At 35.0% G+C, this 20,908-nt stretch overlaps 2 protein-coding genes across 4 annotated transcripts; both read right to left on the reverse strand.

The window, feature by feature from the left end:
• Positions 1 to 1,441: 1,441 nt before the first annotated feature.
• Positions 1,442 to 4,613, reverse strand: LOC122601129. Its single transcript, XM_043773897.1, has 5 exons — positions 4,247 to 4,613; positions 3,606 to 4,111; positions 2,552 to 3,499; positions 2,114 to 2,305; positions 1,442 to 1,771 (listed from the first exon to the last, which is right to left on the reverse strand). The coding sequence occupies exons 1-5, from the start codon at positions 4,611 to 4,613 to the stop codon at positions 1,442 to 1,444; spliced, it is 2,343 nt and encodes a 780-aa protein (XP_043629832.1).
• Positions 4,614 to 13,281: 8,668 nt separating this feature from the next.
• Positions 13,282 to 20,590, reverse strand: LOC122600119 (polyadenylate-binding protein-interacting protein 7-like). Of its 3 annotated transcripts, XM_043772783.1 has the most exons (7): positions 20,480 to 20,590; positions 18,426 to 19,274; positions 17,532 to 17,976; positions 17,371 to 17,441; positions 14,784 to 14,908; positions 14,178 to 14,209; positions 13,816 to 13,916 (listed from the first exon to the last, which is right to left on the reverse strand). In XM_043772783.1, the coding sequence occupies exons 2-7, from the start codon at positions 19,179 to 19,181 to the stop codon at positions 13,900 to 13,902; spliced, it is 1,446 nt and encodes a 481-aa protein (XP_043628718.1). In that variant the 5' UTR covers positions 19,182 to 19,274; positions 20,480 to 20,590; the 3' UTR covers positions 13,816 to 13,899. The 3 variants fall into 3 exon arrangements, with proteins under 3 accessions (XP_043628716.1, XP_043628717.1, XP_043628718.1); XM_043772781.1 differs by lacking the exon at positions 14,178 to 14,209 and having other exon boundaries at positions 13,282 to 13,916; positions 20,480 to 20,579; XM_043772782.1 differs by lacking the exons at positions 14,178 to 14,209; positions 20,480 to 20,590 and having other exon boundaries at positions 13,282 to 13,916; positions 18,426 to 19,286.
• Between the last annotated feature and the right edge of the window lie 318 nt (positions 20,591 to 20,908).

A 20,908-nucleotide genomic window follows, 5' to 3' on the forward strand; every position in this document is an offset into this window, starting at 1 on the left:
AGTTTGACCCAGTTTGACCAACCCACACATTTCCCGGCCGGTTTGATCGGCGTTGACCGATAGTTGACCGGACGGAAATCAATCCCAAGAACAAAATATCACTAATACACTTCGGATCTAAGGAGATTTCGGATCAAGAACCCGGATTCGAAGAATTTCGGGTATAAACAACCGAAATATATATAGTTTTAATCAAAACTCGAGTCTATATCTATATGTGTAATCACAACCTGTTTATGTATGTACAAAAATAATGTTTTCGGACCTATATATATACATATATATATAACGTTTTTGAAAGAAGGAAGAAGAAGAAGGCCCGATCTATTCATATTTTTATAAAACTTTTCGGTTCCATATATATATATACATGGCCGAATTATATATATACATAATATATAAAAAGAAACGATTTTTGATGAAGAAAAACCGATCTAAAGCATGGATTTATGTAAATCTTACCACAACTCTAAGAAAATAAGAAAAGAAGAACGAATTTGTGGTGGTTCGTGGGGTGGTTCGCGTGGTTAGGGGTGGTTCGTGGTGGTTCGTGGTGCAAAAAGAGAGAAGAAGAAGAGAAGGGGGGAGGGGACGGCTAGAGAGAAAGAGGGAGAAGAGTGAGAGAGTGAAATGGGAAAATGGGAGGCTAGGGTTGGGAATTTTAGGGTTTTGTTTACTCTTTTCCCTAGTTTGACCGAAATTTGACCATCTTTGACTCTACCAAGACTCGTTTGACCCGACCATTCCAGAAGACTTGTGGCCCGTTAATCTATTTTGTCGTCATATTTAAACGTAACTTTTTAATAGCTTTTTATCGGATATAAACATGTCTATATTTATTTATTAAACCTTTTATTGATTTAATTTTAAGTATTTTACTTAATTTGGAACTTCCACAAGACAACTAGTATTCCTCCTGTTCTTGAGTCCACGTACAATTTTTCTAAAGTCTCGGTGCTCATAAAGCCCGAATCAAACATAAATTCATTTATTCCCTGATAAAGTCTTAGAATCTAACGACGTACATAACGAAACAACTAAAAATGGCTAGAAAGGTATTTCGGAAAGTACGGTCAGATGACGGTTGTCACATTCACTGGAATAATTTCTTGAGAAGGATCAACTTGCACATTTTCAAAAATAGGTAACTCTTCTTCTTCAAATACTTGCTCCCCCTGAGTTTGAGCATTGTTATTTTCAATTGGTGGATTAGAGGGAGGCTCATTTTCAGGAACAGCCAGTTCTTCAAAATCAATATTGTCATCTTCAAGTAGAGACCAATCTGGCTTGGAGCAGCCTTCATCAATTGTCACGTTTACAGAGCTTTCAATAGTTTTGGTTCTTTTATTGTACACTCTGTAGGCCTTCATCATTGTGGCATATCCAAGTAGGATGCCTTCATCTGCTTTTTCTTCAAACTTGCCAAGATGGTTTTTTTGATTCAGAATGTAACAAGGACTGATCTGTTTTGAGTGAAGCAGGCTGTGTGAATAGCTTCAGCCCAAAAATGAGGCTTGACATTATTTTGTGCCATCATGGATTTGGCAGCTTCAATCAGGGTTCTGTTTCTTCTTTCTGTAACTCCATTTTGTTGGGGAGTTCTTGCTGCTGAGTACACTTGTGAAATACCTTTCTCACTACAGAATGAGTTGAGAGTGACATTCTTGAATTCGGTACCATTGTCACTCCTCAACTGCCTAATAGGCCTTTTGTATAGTATTTCAGCTTGCTTGATGAAATGAATAATACTATCAGCTGCATCACTCTTATGCTTCAAAAAGAAAACCCATGTATATCTTGAATATTCATCAACAATGACCAAAGTATACCTCATTCCATTAAATGAAGGAGTACTTATTGGTCCAAACAGATCCATGTGCAGCAAATCTAAACAACTGTCAATGGTTGAACATGTTTTTGACTTAAAGGAAGCTTTGTGTTGCTTACCCTTTTCACAAGGACCACACACCTTGTCCTTCTCATATTTTATCACTGGCAGACCAGACACCAACTCTTTCTTACACAGCTTGCTGATGTCTTTGAAATTCATATGAGACAGCCTCTTATGCCACAATCAATTCAACTCATCTTGATTCTTTGACATGAAACATACTTCTCTTGTCACAGTTGCACTTCTCATATCAAAAGAATACAAGGAATCATCTCTCTCAGCAATTAACACCACATTACCTTCCAAATCCAGAACAATGCCCTTATCAGCTCGGAATCTTACTTCATAGCCAGCATCACACAATTGACTCAACTTATCAGATTGTGCTTCAAGCCATTCACATAAGACACTCTTCTAAAAGTAAGGGGACCATTTGACAAAATGCCAAATCCTTCAGTTCTTCCTTGGGAATCATCTCCAAATGTAACACTAGGACCAGCGCTTGTCCTAAAGCTACGTAGCAGGGACTTACATCCGGTCATATGCTTGGAACACCCACTGTCCAAGTGCCAGGTATGTGCATCGTGATAGCCCTGCATTTTCAATAAGATATTAGTTCATTTTGGGAACCCATCCAAGGATGGGTTCACTAGAGCTGACCACAGGGTCTGACTCAGATTGGGAAACATAACCAATATTCTTATCACATTTAGAAACCCATTGTTGCTTAAGCTGACCCTTGCCAGATTTGAAATTCTTTCTTGCAACATTTAGAGTTTCCTCTTGAACAAAACCTTTGCCTATTCCAGATTTCTTACATTCAGACCTTAATTTACTTTGATCAACAATATTTGAATCAGACACACTTGTAAGTAAATTAGTGTCACTAGAAATCTTACCTTTTCTGGACTCAACATATTTAGAAGTTATTTTGTCAGAGTCAGATTTGAGGTGGTTTGGATTAGACACAGATTCGGTTGGTAAAACATTTCCATTTGAAACAGACTTCTTATTCTTCAGAATTTTGCTCTTTTCTTTTGGAACAACATGATCTCTAATCTTCCTTTTATTTCTTTTTGATTCACCATTGTTTGACTTAAATTTTGAATTTGACACAAATTGGGTAATTGATAGTTTTGATAAATCAAGAGTTTCCTCGGGTTTTAATTCAACTACCCTATCAGATTCAGACACAGCTTTAGCAATGGTTTGACCAACTTTCTCGAGATCATTAAACCCAATACCAGACTTCTGAACCAATATAATTGGTTTAGAGTTCTTTCCTTTGGTTTGGACTTTGGGTGGTGAAGGAGGCTGATAACAAGGTTCCATGGCACAGACTTCACTGATAGCAATAGCTCTATCATAGTCACCATCAAAAATAGCTTGAACATGATGAGGAACTTGCACATTAACACATTTTGCAGCTCTTTTGGAACAAGTGCACCATGATTCAGTTATATGCTTGATTTTCAAAAACTTTTCTTCTGAAGTTTTAGCTTCAGTGACCAAAATAGCATTTAATTGCTTTTGAGCTTTTACTTCAGATTCAAGCTTTTCAATGGTGAAATTCTTTGAGCTTACTTCTTGTTTTAAAATTGAAATTTCCTTTTTAAGTTCTTGATTAAAGTGTTTTTGCAAGAGAACCCCATCACCAAGTCTATTTAGCCTTGACAGTTTTTTCATTGTCACACAGATTAGAAAAGATATTTACCTTAGGTGGAGCAGTCTGACTTGAAGATGCCTTGTGAGCTGACTCAGATTGCTGTTGAATCTTGACAAGATCCTCAGCAAACTTTTCTTTAGCCATAAAGCACTTGGCATCCTTAAACTTCTCATCATCAGAGGAAGTGGCACTCTCAGCCCAGTCTTTGGCTATCAGACTCTTCTCATCTTTTTCAACTTTCTTACTCAGCTCAGCCACTTGTGCTTTCAAGGCCTTGTATTTGGTCTTGAGCTTTGAGTATTTTTCATTTCTTCCACCTTTGGATGGCACAGCTTGAGAAGACTCTTTGGATCTACAATCACCAGCCATGTGTCCAGGCTTACCACACTTGTAGCAAGTGACCTTGGACACGTCAAATGGCTTCTTGGTCTTATCAGCTTGCCCACTTCTACCTTTTCCTTTAAATTTATTGAATGATCTCCTTCTTATCCTTTCAGCTAACAAAGCCACCTCATTGGCTAAGTCCTCACCATCAGATTCATCAACATCAGATTCTGAACAAACAGAATTTGTGTTAGAAATCATAGGAATAGATTCATTGATGCATGGAATGATCTCATTAGAAATTGAACTAGGGTGTTCAGTCATAGATGCAACAAGTGCACTAGCAGGCTAACTATAAGAATCACCCATAGCAATTAGTTTCTCAGCTTCTGAAGATTCTTGATTATGAAGTAAACCAAAAAGTCCAGGGAGATAAAGATCTTGATACACAGAACTTAGTTTCACAGAAGAAATATAATTATTCCATTTAGGTGGTAATGAATCAAGAAATTTACTTTTCAACACATCAGTTTTCTTAGTAATTCCAATAGCAGCTAAATCATTCACTAAAGCATTACAGCGGGTATGAGTGTCAGTCAAGGATTCATTTCTCAATGAGAAAAATCTCTCATACCTCCTAGTGAGAGTAGTAATGGTAGATTCCATGGAAGTAGAGCAACCCTCAAACATGACAGTCAATGTACCCCACATTTTCTTTGTTGTAGAACACATTTTAATTGAATGGTAAATGTCTTTAGGCACAGCTTGGACAATGAAGTTACGTGCCTTCACATCCAAGTTGGCCAATCTCCTATCCTTATCTCCCTAATCTGCCTTGTCCTTAACAATGGATTTGACTGTGGCAGGAATGGTTGGGTGACCTTCCCTGACCACAACATCAATCACAACAGTCGATGTAGGAACATAAGGACCATCCACAAGGATGTCAGGCATATTGTTGTCAATGGATTCAAGGAACAAAGACATACGACCTTTCCACCCACTGAAATCATCTTTATCAAACATAGGTGGTCGGGTAGAAGAACCATTATCAACATACGATGACATTATGCTTTACAAAAGGAAAATAAGCAAGGATCAAGTCAAGTTAATTCTTAACCCCTGCTCTGATACCACTTGTTATGTCCCAGAGGTGTAATAAGATACCAAGGTATAATGTACACAAGTAGTTGTAGAGGGGGGTGAATACAACTGTTTCGTTTTTCCTATACTTTCTTTTATAAAGGGTTTTAATTGATCCAATAAGTATATTAAACAATGTGAGTTATAAGAATCAATAAAACAGTAATGCAGAAAATAAACATTCTTAGTCACAGATTGCATTTTTCAAATGTAATACTTTTCTAAGAAATAATCTATACAAAGAATTACAGGGTTGTTGCGGAAACAAGATAACCGACAATATCTAAACAACCCTATGAATTGACAAACAACAATCAAATAAGTTATTTCTCAAGAGAAGTAGCCCAAGCTGACTTCTCACAGATGAGGCTGTGCATAAGAGCAAAGAGAACTATTGTGAAGAACGATTCAAAGGAATGCATACATATGTCTTCAAGGATTGTAGCTTTTATAGGCGAAAGCTTCAGTTTCTCTTGGTGTCCAAATAAGCCACGTATTGTTTTTCTGTTGGATGATCAGGGAATATTGGAACGTGCCTTCATCGTACTTGTGGTCCCCAAAACCTGCAGCACGTCATTTTGATCGTCCAATGAGAGTATGGACATGCATATGTAAGTAAACCACCAACCCAAATTCTAAGAACCTTCCTAGTCACGTCATACGTCCTTATCAATAAATCCAGGCTGTAATCTACACTGATTGTTTAGACACAGATTGCTCGTTTGTCAAGAGCAAATCTATCTAAGTGTTTCCAAGCTGACTGCTAATCCTAAGTTGTCTTCCACCAACAACTTGATCTTCTATCTTCAATCCTTCTCTTTGATTTGGACTGAATGCTATAACCATTTGATGCAGCTTGAACAACACTTGCTTCCATAAGATAAACAATTACAATATATGAAGTATGATCTGAGTCAGTTACAGATTGCAAGTTGTGTCAGCTTAGTCTGACCCAGATCAGATTACAAGAACCAAAAGATTACTAAGTATTTATATATCAGATTTGTCATCACCAAATTTACAGATAGCATTGGGACTCAACACTAATCAATAATCAATAATGTTTATTAAAACAATAATTGCAGGTTTGTTTCATTATTATATATGAAAAGTTGATATGTCAAATACTGAATCAAATAATGCAATAGTAATCGAATATGATGTAATAGAATATTTTAGCATTGACTATATGTCACATAAATGAGTACACATGATAAAATAATACATGAGAATGAGAAAAAAAAGAGAAAAAGTTATAAGCATAATAATGTATTAAAACCTTTAATTGGATATCACACAATTAACTTTTCATTTGCTGTACACCTTCAAGTTAAAGAGAATAAAGTTTTTTATGTAAATTATTACTTACTCATAGTGTTCAAGAAGAAAAATCATTATAAAAACTAAAAATCTCATAAAATAAACACAATTTCATAATTATATTTCTTCAATTAAGTTACAATTTAAAAGAAACTAATAATTAAGCTACAAATTAAAATATACTGTAACTCTATATTATTAATAATAACATTAGCATAATTATTTAATAATTGTGAATAACTACTCGTATAAAGGATTTGACATAAAATGTGTGGGGTTTTGATTTGTTATTTGTAAGAGATATATTAATTTAAAAAGTAATTTGGTTTCCATATTAGATTAAATTATATAAAGATCAAAAGAAAAAAAATCAAAAGATTTATGATGTCATGAATTTTTAAAACACTTGTAGGAAAGAATAAGAAGTTGCAACATAAGATTTTTGTCTAAAAAAGCTTCTAGAAACAATTGTCTTTTATTTATATAAGAGATATGCCAAAATTAAAAAGTTTAATGGAACTAAAATCAAATTCCATGTAACACAATATCATTGTTGATTTGCTTCGCTTACGATTTTTGTCCTATATACGAGGCTGTCGAGAAAAATAAATTTATACCACGTATTAAGGGAAGCTATAATCCTCGGTACTTCCACAACACTGACACATAAACCTCACAAACCAAGTGTGTTGGTGAACAAATTGTCCATAACCGCTACATGTATGAGGTTCGAACCAATTTTCAAACCCACGCCTTGAATTATTGGAAGAGCTTCGCATGTGGGGACCCATGGCATTTTCGATGATGGTACCAATTGATCTATGATTCATTGATTTTCTGTTACGAGTAGAATTGTAGAAGAAGAATTTTAGAGAAGAACTATGATCAAATCAATATCTGATTAGGAAAGGAACATACAGATGGCTTATATAGCCTTGAATATTCAAACGACAACAATAATTGCTCTACTAGTTTCACTATCAGTCCCTATACTTTCTAATATGACTACTACACCCCTTTTATTTATTTTACACGTAACAATACATCCCTCTTATAAGATTTTTGTCCTCAAAAATCAAAATCATGAAGCTTCTTCTCAGTCCACTCAAACTTGCAACTTCACAACTTCTTTTATGCAACTCAATGAATAGCCAAAACCAATCTTTAAACGCTTTGGAACTTGAATTCCATTCTCATTTGGTAATCCAGGTGAATGCAGGTTAAAGGAATCTAAGTTACTTTCTGGTTCGGCCCTTTTAATGCAAAATGCAAAATGCCCCTTTAGAAATTATGCCTCATCACCCCTGCCATACACTAGCTTGCACTTCATCATAAATCCAACAAATTGAGGCTCCGCCACTTCTATCTCATGATGGTCAAATACATTTCCTTTCCTTTTGGAAATGTCTCTATATTGCTAGCAGAATCCACTTCCAGTTGATCAGACTTCCCATGGGTGGCACTATCTACAGCTTGCTTTGTCCTTTGACATTTGTTGTCTTTAAGCCCTTCGTTGCTTTCTTCAATTATATTCTCATCAATTATATTCTTGGATATGTATGTATCTAATTCCATTTCTTCATCGAGAACTAGAGATTCCCAATGGATCCTTAATGGACCAAGCTGATCCAAGACCCCATCTTTCAAAACGTTGACATCGGTTAAGCTAGTTTAAGCTAGCTGCCTGAATTATCCCAAACTCTAGTGCATTCCTTTTCGAGTAAGAAATTTCTCCTTTGACAAATCTTGATAATAGACCAGGCTCCTGGACAACCCATACCATGAAGGACCATAACACTTTATTGGTGTACCAGTTGCTATCAACAGTAACACCTTACAGCTTGGTTACACTATTCTGGTCATTTCCTAATTCAGGCATTCCCTTCAATGATGTTGAGAAATTTATTATGAGTTGCAGTTGCATTCTCAGCACATGAATTGATTGGTCGATAACCAATGCATTTATAGCCGCTGGCTCTTGTTTCACTATATCGATATCCATATCAGATGTTGTGTACCCATTTTCTTGGACTTGTCTTCCATTCAATAATAGTTCAGGCTGCAACTGACATGTAACAAGATAAGTCAAAACATCCTGTTTCAACGGCAACTCTGATAGTTTCTTGACTCTTTTCATAAAATGCTTTTATCCTCCTGGTCTTAACTATTAGCTCCAACTTATCGATGGCAACTCTGATAGTTACTTGACTCTTTTCAACAACTGCAAGTGCAGACGCAATATTCTCAAGCCACCTCATTGCAACTTCAAACAACCTTAATCTCATTGGTATCCCTTGTATGTCGTCTTTCCTTAGTTTTTCCAGTTGCAGGGCAGGCTGAATTTCGACGGTCAGTGCCTTCAAGATTATGTCTTTATTTTGTTCCGCCCTAAAATCTCCTACCTCAAATGTTGACCAAAGTGTGCACTCCCCTGACCAGATCACTTCACAAAACATCATCAAGGAATCTGATTCTGATCCATAATAAGCTTCTTGCAAATCAATATTTTCACTTTTGTTGAACATATTCTTATCAAAACTAACCCAAGCATGTTTCCATCCAAAAGATTCAACTATTATTGATGCAAAACTCAATAGCCATCTTTTCTTAGTGTTAATCGCAACAAGTTTCTTATCCATGGTTAGAATACAACCTGGTTTCCAATTAAATGCTCTAATGCTTCCATTCTTGAGCCACACATCCTCTACATTTGAATCAGCCTTATCATCGCTCTTTACTACCTTATTTATACTAACAATTGACCCATACTCAAGACACACATATTCCTTAATATCTTTAACCTCAGTCTCATCACCTTTTGTCATCATATCCACCCATTCAACCATACTAATGCAATCTGGTTTCCATTCACAACTTTCAATGGTCATCCAACCCGGTTTCCAACCAAAATATTCTATATCCATAACCATACTAGTAATACCTAATACTTCATCCTTAACGGATTTTTGCCCCCAAAAATCACATACAAAGCACACCATATTATTGAAAAATCTGGATTCATTAATCACACAACTAGTATCGACAATCACATCTGGATGTAAACTCTCAACTTTCTTCTTAACAACCCAAAAATCAAGATTACTACAAACATTATTAACATCCAAATCTTTTCCGTTGCCTAATTTCCTATCATCATGATCATTCATCACTGATTTATCACCAACTGAAATGATCATACCAACAATTTCATCACGGGGAATTTCATCAAACACCTTAATGTACACTTATCTCAATCTCATAATTCTGTAACAACCAATATTTAAAAATATGGATTTCCAAAAACTTTCGCCTAACGGCGTAAAAAAAAAACGAAAGTAAACTTTAAAAGTCCAAACCAGCATAATCTGTTTGGTTTATTCATTAAATGGTGTTACTAGCCATATCATCAAAATAAGTTCAAATGGAAACCTATCGGTTGCCCAACATTAAACAACCGACTACATAATCAAGACAAGTCATTATTATCTAAACATAAAGCAAATGTCTAAAGCGAGCAGCCACTATGGGTAAACTATAGCCAGCTTCAAGATCATCTACCCATGCCTCACGTCTTCTCACATCTACCTGCTCACTAATGTTGGACCTGAGGGAACAACACATTTTAAAAGAGCAAGTGTTAGCTAACGAATTAGCTAAGTAAGATAACACCTCATTAATAAAACATTTGTCCATTTAAACATTATATAAAAGTCATATTAAATCGTTAAGACACATATCACATCAATGCATCACATCATCCATAACATATCATCGCATCAAACATCATCATAATAGGTTAAATCACCCTAGATGTGCCTAGTCATCTTTTACTTCATATATATCATATAAGCATCATCGTATAGTGTGACATAAGTCACTTACATTAGGTGTGACATAGGTCACTCATCACATGTAAGGTGTAAGTTTGTGTGTAGGCGGTCATAAGACCTAACAGGGAACCTCACACCCAACTGGATGGACAAGCTTTTCAGCGGTCCATTAATGTCGTTAAGGAATGGCAAGCCAATCCAGGAGTAATCCGTATGTTCAATGACAATGGGGCTAGTAAGACCTACCGTATTACTCTTCACGTTATACCTCGTTGCAAGGAGCCACCCGACCAACCACATCAACGCACTTAACCGGGCTAGGGCAAGTACGGGTTAAGCTTAACACTTTCACGTTAAATTTACGAGCTTGATTTCACATCACATATAGTTTAGGTGTTTACACAACCTAAACAGTCATCACATATATACATCTTTACGTGTGGGCCCTTAAACGTGCACGTGACATGGCAACTTAAAGAGTCTAGTGAACTAGATGAACAAGCCATGTAGTCATGCACATTATACATATCATCAACATATAACACATTTCTATTCATCTCAAGACATTACATAACATTTCATAGCATATCATTACATCGCATACATTGTTACATCACGTACATCATCATATATCATTCCATATCGTATATCATTACAACATTGCATATCATTTATCATCTCATATCGTACATCATTTCATAACATCTTCCGTATCATAATATATATATATATATATATCATTTCGTATCATCTATCATCTCGTATCATATAATCTATTAAGCATACATAGCATCTCATATCAATACATATCATTGGGGCAGCATTTCAGGCTTCAATATGCATCTACATAGCCCATATCACCTCCCATATAATCCCGAATACCCATAAGCAAACAAGATACCATTTGGGGAAGTTATTATATGAAAACTATGTTTTTGTTGAACCCTCAGCATGTTAAAATAGTGTATCTTACCTTGTAGAAGAGCACAAAAAGATAACGTAAGTTACCGAGCTTGCAAGTATTTCCGACTACCTATAATCATTAAACGACATAATGAGCTAAACAAGTACTTACTTACTTATGATCAGGAATCAAGCCTAAATATAAATAAACATGACCCATGACAAGGCTTGATTCTTCGGACATTCGATTAATACGTTAGAGCTTACATAACTCGACGAAACTCGACATTCACTCACTAAATTAACCTTTCTGGAAACTTGACATCACAATCATCTTTTAAAAACATTACCATCAGAAAGTAGACTCTCTCACGATTCTGTGGATAGCTTATTTGTTAAAAACGGAGTTACAGTTCAAAAGTTATGGTTATTTGAAAATTCTGTTGCTATTGCGTCGCAACTACCAAGTTGCGTCGCAGCTATATGTCACTGTTTTCTAGTTGCGCGGCAGCTTAGTAGTTGCGGCGCAACTAGCCCCGAATCTGCACAAACCTTATTGTTTAACCTCCAAAACTTAACCAAACACACCCCAAACGACCCATAACCTTATGAACGACTTTTGTACCTCAAAATTCACCATTTTAAGATCATAATGATGCAATGAAATCATTGATTAATCCTTACTTGATTTGCATCACATAATTAAATGTTTTAGGTCAACGAATCAACATTTAAGACATCAACTGATCATCTAATGACCTAAATCAGTTATAGATCTGATTATATGATTGAAATAACATAAAATCAATGTTATTATACATGGGATACCTGGAGATTACAAAGAGAATTCAAAAACTTGATCAAAACACTCTCGAATCAACCAAACGAAGATGAAATCAAACAAGGAATTGATTATGGCAATGGGAAATGGTTAGGGCTCAAAGAGAAAAGGATATTATGAATGATTAGAAGCTAAAGACCTGCTCTTTGACTCTAATCCCGTTTTTGACTTTCACCTTATGTCAGAACTCGTCCCTAAGCTTCTTCGTTTATGTGGCAAAACTTTAGTTAGTTCCTTTGTAACTGCCAAGATCACCAAAACATTGTTTTCAATAGAATCATTATTCATGCTATAAAGCTTGAACATGTGTATACTGTTCATGGTCGGAAAGTATTCCGTATAGGGGTGTTCATTTGGTCGGATTTTGGGGGAATAGAGTTATTCGGTTTGGGTTATTCGGTTTTTTAGAAATTAGTAAACCGCCCATTTCCCAATCCATATATGTGGCCACCCAATCCAAACCACCCAAATAAAGTTTGGGTTATTTGGTCGGGTTTTGGATTACCCAAATAAAAAGGTTTTCAAGTTTTAATTTAGTATATTTGAATAATCATGCAATCTGAATGTTAATGTACACCATTTTGTTTATTCATCATAAGGTTATTCAAATAACTACGTGTATTAAAATTTTTTTGGATTAAATTATTAAAATAATTGAAGTTGTATTTATATCATTTAAATTAGGTTATTATAGTTTTATTAAACATAAATGCTTAATCGGGTTTCAGTTGGGCCCCGATTAAAAATTTTCTAAACCAAAACCGAACCATTTAACAACTTCCTTAATCGGTTTCACCCAAACACCAAACCAAATCCGAATAACCTAATCCAAATAGTACACAAGTCAAATGGATTGGGTGGATTATTCAGTTAATCCGAATAATGAACACCCCTACAGGCCCGTTTGGTTCGAAGAGACTTCGAGCAATGCAATGAATTGAATATTTGTACTTTCAATTTTAATTTATAGAATCATTTTAAGTTGCGTAATGAGGAAGCCGTTTGGTTCGCGCAACGCAATTAATTGGAGTGAGATAATTTTTCCATAGATTTTATCTATAAATCATTTTAAGTTGGGTGGTAAAAGAATCTAAATGCAATCTATTACTTTAATCAATAAAACTCAAGACTATTTAGCTTACCTTCACTAATGAAGGGTCTCTAAAAAATGAATTATTAGTAAAAAATTCTATTGATTAAAAAATTCATTCCATTTCAGTCCTACATTACCCAACAGGTAAAGATTTCCTATTCCAGATCTATTGCAGTTCACATGTTACCTTACCTTTTACCTTATCAATTGCAGTTCACATGTTAACCTAAGAACAGGCGTAGTAATGATTCTGCATCTGATTTCAGAGTATCACATCAAAGAATCTTACACTACACCTTCAAATTAAAAAAAATACAACAGCCACTGATGTTTGTGACTGATCAAGATTCTCCCTAACAAAAGGTTCTGTTGTTGGATGATTACACCTTTATAATACACATACAGTATTGCTTTCCCTTTTCATTAACATTTCTATTTAATTCCGTTTTTCAGACTACCCACTAATCTCTCTGCCCTTACTTCCATGTACACAAACAAGAATTTCATTTTTTTTTTTTTTTTGTCGCTCTTTTTTCTTGAAATTTCAGCTAACGAGGTTATGGTTTATATGGTGTCAAAAAAAACTTCTTCATCTCCTTGATCAATATAGCACAACTCGGAGAAGTCCCGGCTGGGGTTCAGAGTAGTCAAGGCCTTCTTCCTCCAGGAGGTATCTTTGGACTGCGACAGGAAGTCTTGCAGGAGTGCGGGTCCCTTTTGTGTGGTGACCCGTTCCAACACATATGTACACCTGTAGCCGCTGATTTGCTGACCTAGCAATGTTCCTTAGTGTCATGAGATCTCTTTTTAAGACATGGATGGCTTCAGTAACATGTAGGCCGTGGAGATCGATTATCCTTTCTTGTCCTCTTCCGTTGCCCTGCATATCTAGACCAACAGTATTCCTGCATGAATAGTTAACAGAAGCCCAATTAGGTGTTCACCCTATTAACTACGAAGATCTGGGTTATACGTATCTTCAAAGGGTCAAAGGAATAAAACTTAATGCATAGCTCTAAGTAGAACAGGTCAAATGGTTTTTCCAGTTATTTCTGCCTTTCTGGTGTCAATGATCCAAACACCAATTGGTATTACTTTTTCATTATGAAAGGATTACCAGGCAGTGTAGTATAGAACCAGGAATTACGATGGTTTGATTGGCATACCTTTTTGTCGGAAAGTTCCAAATGTAAGTTTTCTGTAAAGTTGGTAAAATTGTAGGGTTAATCGAGATAAATTTACTGATATAGGGCACAACCGCACAACAAAGTATTCAAGTAAATATTCGGCAGACCCCAAAAACACTTTCTTTCCAAACAGAACGGAATATTTTATTTATATGAATAGCCAATGTATTTAACAAGACAAAAGAAACAATTTTATAACGACGACAATATGAAGATTGGAATATGATGTTCTGCTCACTCAACCAGTTCCCTTTTTACATTATATTTGTTTTTACTTGATGCGTTCACGTGTGAAGAATCAAAATTTGCCAACTCTAGTTTTAAGCGTTAATAACAGCATAACAAGCTTCTTGTAGTTTATATATCAGATTGACAGATAGCATACAAGAGATGTTACGTTCTATGTAACAGCTTAAATTTAAGGTGAATAAAGTTCCAAAAACTACTTTAAAATTTATATGGCTCAAAAACACAAATTCCACAAGCTTATTTAGTTTTAAGGTGAATAAAATTCCAACAAATTTACTATTGTCTTTTGCTAGATGTGTTACGGCTATTTAAACTTGAGGTAAAAAAAAGTCTAACCTCTGATAGTAAATTGATTCTTGAGCCTTCTCATGAGCAGCCTTCATTTGCATGTTGTGGAATTGCCCCTTAACACTCAGTTCCTTAGCTAAAGCCTTGTGGCCAACAAGGTAAGCCTGCCGTGCCTATTTTTCATTGTAGAATAGAAGACACACAGTCCATAAAAAGAAAAAAAATTGTCAATTACATGTAAATATTATGGAGTATAGCATTCAGAATCCTGAGACTCCCTGTATTTATAACAGAACAACAAATTAAAGTCAAGATCAATTTCTATCATATAAGTGTCCATTTTACGACTTCTTTCAAACCTTACTCGACTTTATTGGATTATCTAGAAAAAAAGCATTCAACTGTTATTACCAGAATGTAGGAGATATTCAATTTTCTTTATATAACCTAGCCTGACTTTTATTTGTGTCGTCATGATCTTTCATTTCAGAAGGAAAGAAAAATATACATAACAATTAGTCTATTTCAGAAAATGCATCATTCACTTTTGTTTGTATTAACTGTGTAGTAAATGTAAAATGACCCTCTTTCACGCCTCTGCTATGAAGCATTGCTAGCCTTTATAATTCTAGTTAGAAGGGGTAAAATGGGAGGTTCAAGCAGATTGGGTTATGGGTCAAAATGGGTAACCTTTGGTGCACGTCAGATTGGTTGCGTTGACCCGGATCAACTTTATTCCAACTTTTAGACGTTTTTGCATAGACATTTAATGCATCAAATATATGCTGACAAAAGTTATATTATTACAAACATTAAATCTAAATTTTAGGTTACATCAATCCAGAGGTTTGTATGCAACAAGAACACACTGTAGTGTACCGATTCTTGACCTGTTCCCTTTTAGTTGCAGATTATAGTTAACCCGGTTTGAGTAAAACACAACCGAAATCGAACCATTCATATGCAAATGGGTTGAAATGGGAACCTCTGGTTTACAAAATTCACAAACTAATAAGCCCAAAGCACACTGCGAAACTCGATACCAATTGATAAGTACACGCGCAGATTTTAATGAAGAAAACAGTGATTAACACAAGTAATTGACAGAAAACAGTAATCATATGATGGATAGATTGCCGGATTCAAGTTCCAGAAACTCTAAAGCTGGATTCGAGTTCCAGAAACTCCAAAACAAGTTCAAAGGACAAGACGCTATCAGACTTAATCCCTAATGTGGCTGGCAGCCCTTATTATACCTAGAAATAACCTAACTTGGTGAGCAAGTAATTACCAATAATAATACACTACTATTTAAAAAACACACTGGAATCCCTTGGACTACAGTATCGTATCACTCTACTTGGAATCCATATCAAGATCTATATAGGATCATTGGAAGCATAGGATCTGTATATAAAGATCTTGATCCTTCCGATCTTGCTTGGCATGAAATAGTAAATAAAAGAACCACGGACGAGCTAAATTTGGTTATAAATTGCTATTGCGTTAGTCAATGACTTTTAAAATAGTGTTTACTAATTTTCATAAGCAAAGGTACCTTAAAGTATAAACTGTTAATATCAAATTTAGTGATTTAAATTCATAATTTTGGCATTCCCAGATTCAGACTAGAATCATGATGATTTAATACAAATACTAAGTTAAGCCCAACGATTCCCTGAGTATCAACCCTCAGATCATACTATTATTATGATGTTTAACTTATAAAAATCTCATAGATGTATCACACGCTTAATATTTAATATGAATTACAAGTAGGATGTTTCTATCTTGTTCCTATCTTACTATTTCGATCTTGTGGACACAAAAAAGGATCCTGAGTAGAATCTCTATCATCAAAAAGCTTGCTTAAAACTACTGAACCTAAGGTGCAACCAAATACGAAAAACTACATTTATTTGATACAGATGTATAACTTTATGAATTTACCATACCAATGCATACTTCATCATGCGTGAAATTATGAAGCCCATATATGTTAACATGAGATATGAAGAAAACACTAGCATGCAAGGATGTTCTTGAATCAAGAACTCATAAGCTACTTAAGCTAAAGATGGAATACGGCCAGTGTGGGAGTGGGTCAAAAGAGGTTTTGGTCAAGATAGATATAAATTTTGTAGGATCATGTTCAGCCAAGCCACAAACACTTCCTTGTCCATTTTCTATATCTTTGGAAATCATTAAGGAGAAAAATATAATAATCATTACAAAAACACTATTAAATTTAAATAATATAAAAGTAATATAGAGGGTTTTATCAAATTTAGATGAGTTTCAAGTTTCAAAGGTTTATGTTTCAGCAATACCTTTTTTGACTTAATACATTTGCCACCTTGCCTAGACAGAAAAGTGAAAGCATAAAAGAATTCTCAACTTCTTAAAACTTTACATGCTCATCCATGAGGCTTTTATATCCTTACCAGCCACTCAGTTTTATAATTTGATCACTTTAACAAAAAGACAACGAAAGCCTAAGAGAAATCTCAGCTTCTAAAAACATCACATGCTCATCCATGAGGCTTTTAGATCCTTACCACTTTACCAGCCACTCATTTTCATAATTTGATCACTTTAACAAATGGACAATGATATATCAAACTAACGCTTATACCTGTTCAAAGTACGTGTTCCGTAGGCGTGCATGATCTCGAGCTTCACCCCGCATTTCCGAGTACATATTTGCTGTGATCTCGATAGAGTTAAAGTGCATAGACAGAAGCCACTTAATCATAAACATTTATGTAAATAGTAATATTGCAATGAAGACATTACCGACTGCATCACCAGTTTCAAGCCAGACAGGAGCAGAGCGGCTTGAACTTCGGTTGGCCAACCTATCCCCATAACTGGCCCTTCCATTCCCACCTCCACCATAACCACTGGCATGGGAACTTCTGCTTGATCCAATGGTGGAATTTGGGGAAGGGCTTTTATCATACTTCCATATGCCCGAATCTTGTGATGCCAGTTTTCTAACAGCAGAAGCAAAATCTGTAGCTCCTAAAGATGGAGAAGTAGAGGATGATTTGAACATGAGTAACTCCTTCTCCAAAGAACGATAAGAATTAAGACTCTGCTGCTGATCACGTGGAGAGAATGTTGGCACATTATTCTTATTATCTGTAGGAGAGAGTGCAGGAAAATCCAGAGCACTGATATTTGGAGCAGACAATGCCTTGGACTTTAGATTCTGATTCAGCCCATTATCTACCTGAAGCTGCAAAAAGCAAGTATTAAACTCTGAAAACAAACTATCTCACACTTGCACAATTTCTTCAAAAATGATGGCTTTAAGACGATTTATCACATTGAGAATATAACGAGGACGCGACAAGAGATAATAATAATAATAGCCAATTTTTTGTTGTGGCTGAAAATAATGTTACAATTAGAGATTTTTGGATGTGTGTTCTGAAATTGATTGTGTTCAACATTTTTAGTTTACTTAGTACGAATCTATAACTTTGACATTATCTTAAATCCACTCTATACTCTAGTACACTTTATATAAACTATTGTCAATGAATGTTAATTTCATTTAATTTTCCAAAATTCTCTTTTTTCATAATTTTAAAAATGAGAACATACGGATAAATGAAAAGATTAGCTGAAATAAACTGTGTAAGCTGGATAAACTGAACACACAAGATGTAATAGCAAATATACCTCAAGTTGTGTAAGCATCTCAATTGTCATACTTAAGTCACATCCGTTAGCATAATAAACCTCTGCCAGACTTTCGAATTCAAAACCTGGAAATTGGGAAGCCAAAAACTCAAGGGAATTTATTTCTGTGGCCTCCATTTGCTGTTCATTAAGCATGCCATTGAGGTTTCCTTGCGCGGAATCACCACTGTAGGGAGGCCCATCTATGATACCAGCAAGCATCTGATCACCGTGAATATCCCATGGCTTAGCACGCATTTGTTGAACATTAGCTGCAGATGGACTTCCGCCATACGCTGGAAGTGAATATCTCATGTTCTCGGCAAGGCTGCGACCATTGATTTGACGAGGTGATAACTCACGTTGATTTGATGGGAGAAACCTTGAGGTTCCATTGACATCAGCTATGGACAACTTTGAAAATGAAATGCTATTGATTCCTTGAGATTCTTCTTCTCCAACAGCATTAAAGTCGGGAATGATGTCATCAGGTAGTTGGTGACGCCAGAACTGGTGGGCCTCGTCTTCTGAATTATTTGACACAGATGACTCTGATCTATCAAGTATTGATTTCCCTGTTGTTGCAGTACCAAAATTGCTAAAACTTGAAGATGTGTCTGCAGCACTAGTGTTTCCAGATGGTGATCTCAGAGCAAATGGAACAAATTCTGCAGCATCTGGATTTAAACTTTTTGCCTTTCCTGTTGCACTAAATGTTTTGTCAATGGCGGAGGGGCTTCTATTCAGCAGGCTCATTCTTCTTCCCGGTAACAAAATAAAATGAATCTAAGGGAATATGATAACACTCTAAAATTAAATCTGCCAGTTGCGGCTGGCATTACCCATATCCTGAAAAACAAGTATTCTATAAAAAGTAAAACTCACGAACTTAAATTCCATAGTCACAACTCACAACAGCTGATCAAATTTGTACAAAAAGAAATCCTCTATAACGTTCATGGGACAAACTGCTGCCAAGAGAACAAATAAAGCTAACAATATAGACTTAACGGAAAGTGAATCATTCTTACTGCAACATGAAATAATGTCACATTAGCTTCAAAGAAACTTCTAACTCTTCCTTTTTAATAAACAATTTCACAACTTTAGCTTTATCAGTAGAAAATTACTTTAAAGAAAAACCGCGTTCATAAACTAGAAACTTACATAAACAGTCTAGGTTATCTATAACTGAAAATACCTATCCCAACTCCGTACCGGGGTAGCGTGTTTAGCACAGAGCTTATAAAAAGTTACGTGAAAATTAAGTTTATGGTGGCTAACAAAACTGTTAGGAGCTTATGAGAAAATATGTATCTCCTAAATCATTAGCTAGTTCGAGCTAATGGAAAGTATAAATCAATCAACTTTATTAAAAAGCTCCAACTACTCTTTCAAACACATTTACACAAACAAAAGCTCCATTGACAAACTTTACGCAAAAGCTCCGACTACCAACTCTAGCTAGTTTTGCCAAATAACGCCCCATACAATGTAACCACTTTAAACCCCGCGAAACACATTCTTTAGACTATATAACATATATACACTTTAGACTAAACTGTTTAAAGATAACATCGTTAAACTAATAAATCCGTTCACTTTATAACTCTTCACTCATCCAAATAACACAAAAAATCATTCAAAATCAACTCTCTATATTAATCGAATCGATACGATTACTTCTTGTAAACTCGGTCTCGAAAAGTTCAAGCCGAAAAAACATACATAATTAGTACTAGTAATATATACACACACACACAAAAAAAAAAAAAAAACCTCACTTGTTAAGAGTCTTGTTAACCATATCATCTAAATCAACAAAGCATAAATATACAAACACACACATATTATACATATATACATATATATATATATATCAAGAAATAAAAAACGCAATTATGATAAAAATCAAGAAAAAGTAAGAATTAGTAAGATATAGGATTCATAAACAACAAGAGAGTAAAAAGTAATAATATAGATATAGATCTATGTATATATATCAAGATCTGATCTAATGAAAATTCATTATTACTATTGTTATAAAATTTTACCTTTGCGTAGCTCTATGATTGAAGAAACCATACAATATCGATTCATTGCCAAATTCTATTTATTTATATATAATATATAATATATAATATAATATAATAATATTTATATTTATATTTATATTTATATGTATGTATATAATAATAAGAAGTCAAGGAGTAGATTTTTGGTAAGATTTCCGTCCGTGTTGCTGTTTGAAGTGTGTGTGTGTGTTTGTTTTTATATTTTATTTATTTTATTATACGAAATATGGAAGTATAATTTACAGAGGACGATTGATGACCACACACAGGTGTAATGAAAGAGAGAAAGCAAGAACCAGAACAACTAGCATCTAATCTAATCTATATATCTATGATAAAAATGATAATAATCTATTAAAGAAAATACCCATGTTAAAAATTACATAGAGAAATATCTAAAATAACCTT

This window comes from Erigeron canadensis, chromosome 5 (assembly GCF_010389155.1).
Source record: "Erigeron canadensis isolate Cc75 chromosome 5, C_canadensis_v1, whole genome shotgun sequence".
NCBI classification, from domain to species: domain Eukaryota; kingdom Viridiplantae; phylum Streptophyta; class Magnoliopsida; order Asterales; family Asteraceae; genus Erigeron; species Erigeron canadensis.

Excerpts from the sequence above, each read along its gene's own strand:
- LOC122600119 (XM_043772781.1), bottom strand. The coding sequence starts at position 19,181 with ATGAGCCTGCTGAATAGAAGCCCCTCCGCCATTGACAAAACATTTAGT. Across the intron at positions 17,442-17,531 it reads TGAAACTGGTGATGCAGTCG|CAAATATGTACTCGGAAATG; the intron begins GTAATGTCTTCA and ends TCGAGATCACAG. Across the intron at positions 13,917-14,783 it reads GAATCAATTTACTATCAGAG|GAATACTGTTGGTCTAGATA; the intron begins GTTAGACTTTTT and ends CTATTCATGCAG.
- LOC122601129 (XM_043773897.1), bottom strand. The coding sequence starts at position 4,613 with ATGTGTTCTACAACAAAGAAAATGTGGGGTACATTGACTGTCATGTTT. Across the intron at positions 4,112-4,246 it reads TGAGAAACTAATTGCTATGG|AATCTGATGTTGATGAATCT; the intron begins GTGATTCTTATA and ends CTGTTTGTTCAG. Across the intron at positions 3,500-3,605 it reads GTCAGACTGCTCCACCTAAG|GAAATTTCAATTTTAAAACA; the intron begins GTAAATATCTTT and ends GAACTTAAAAAG.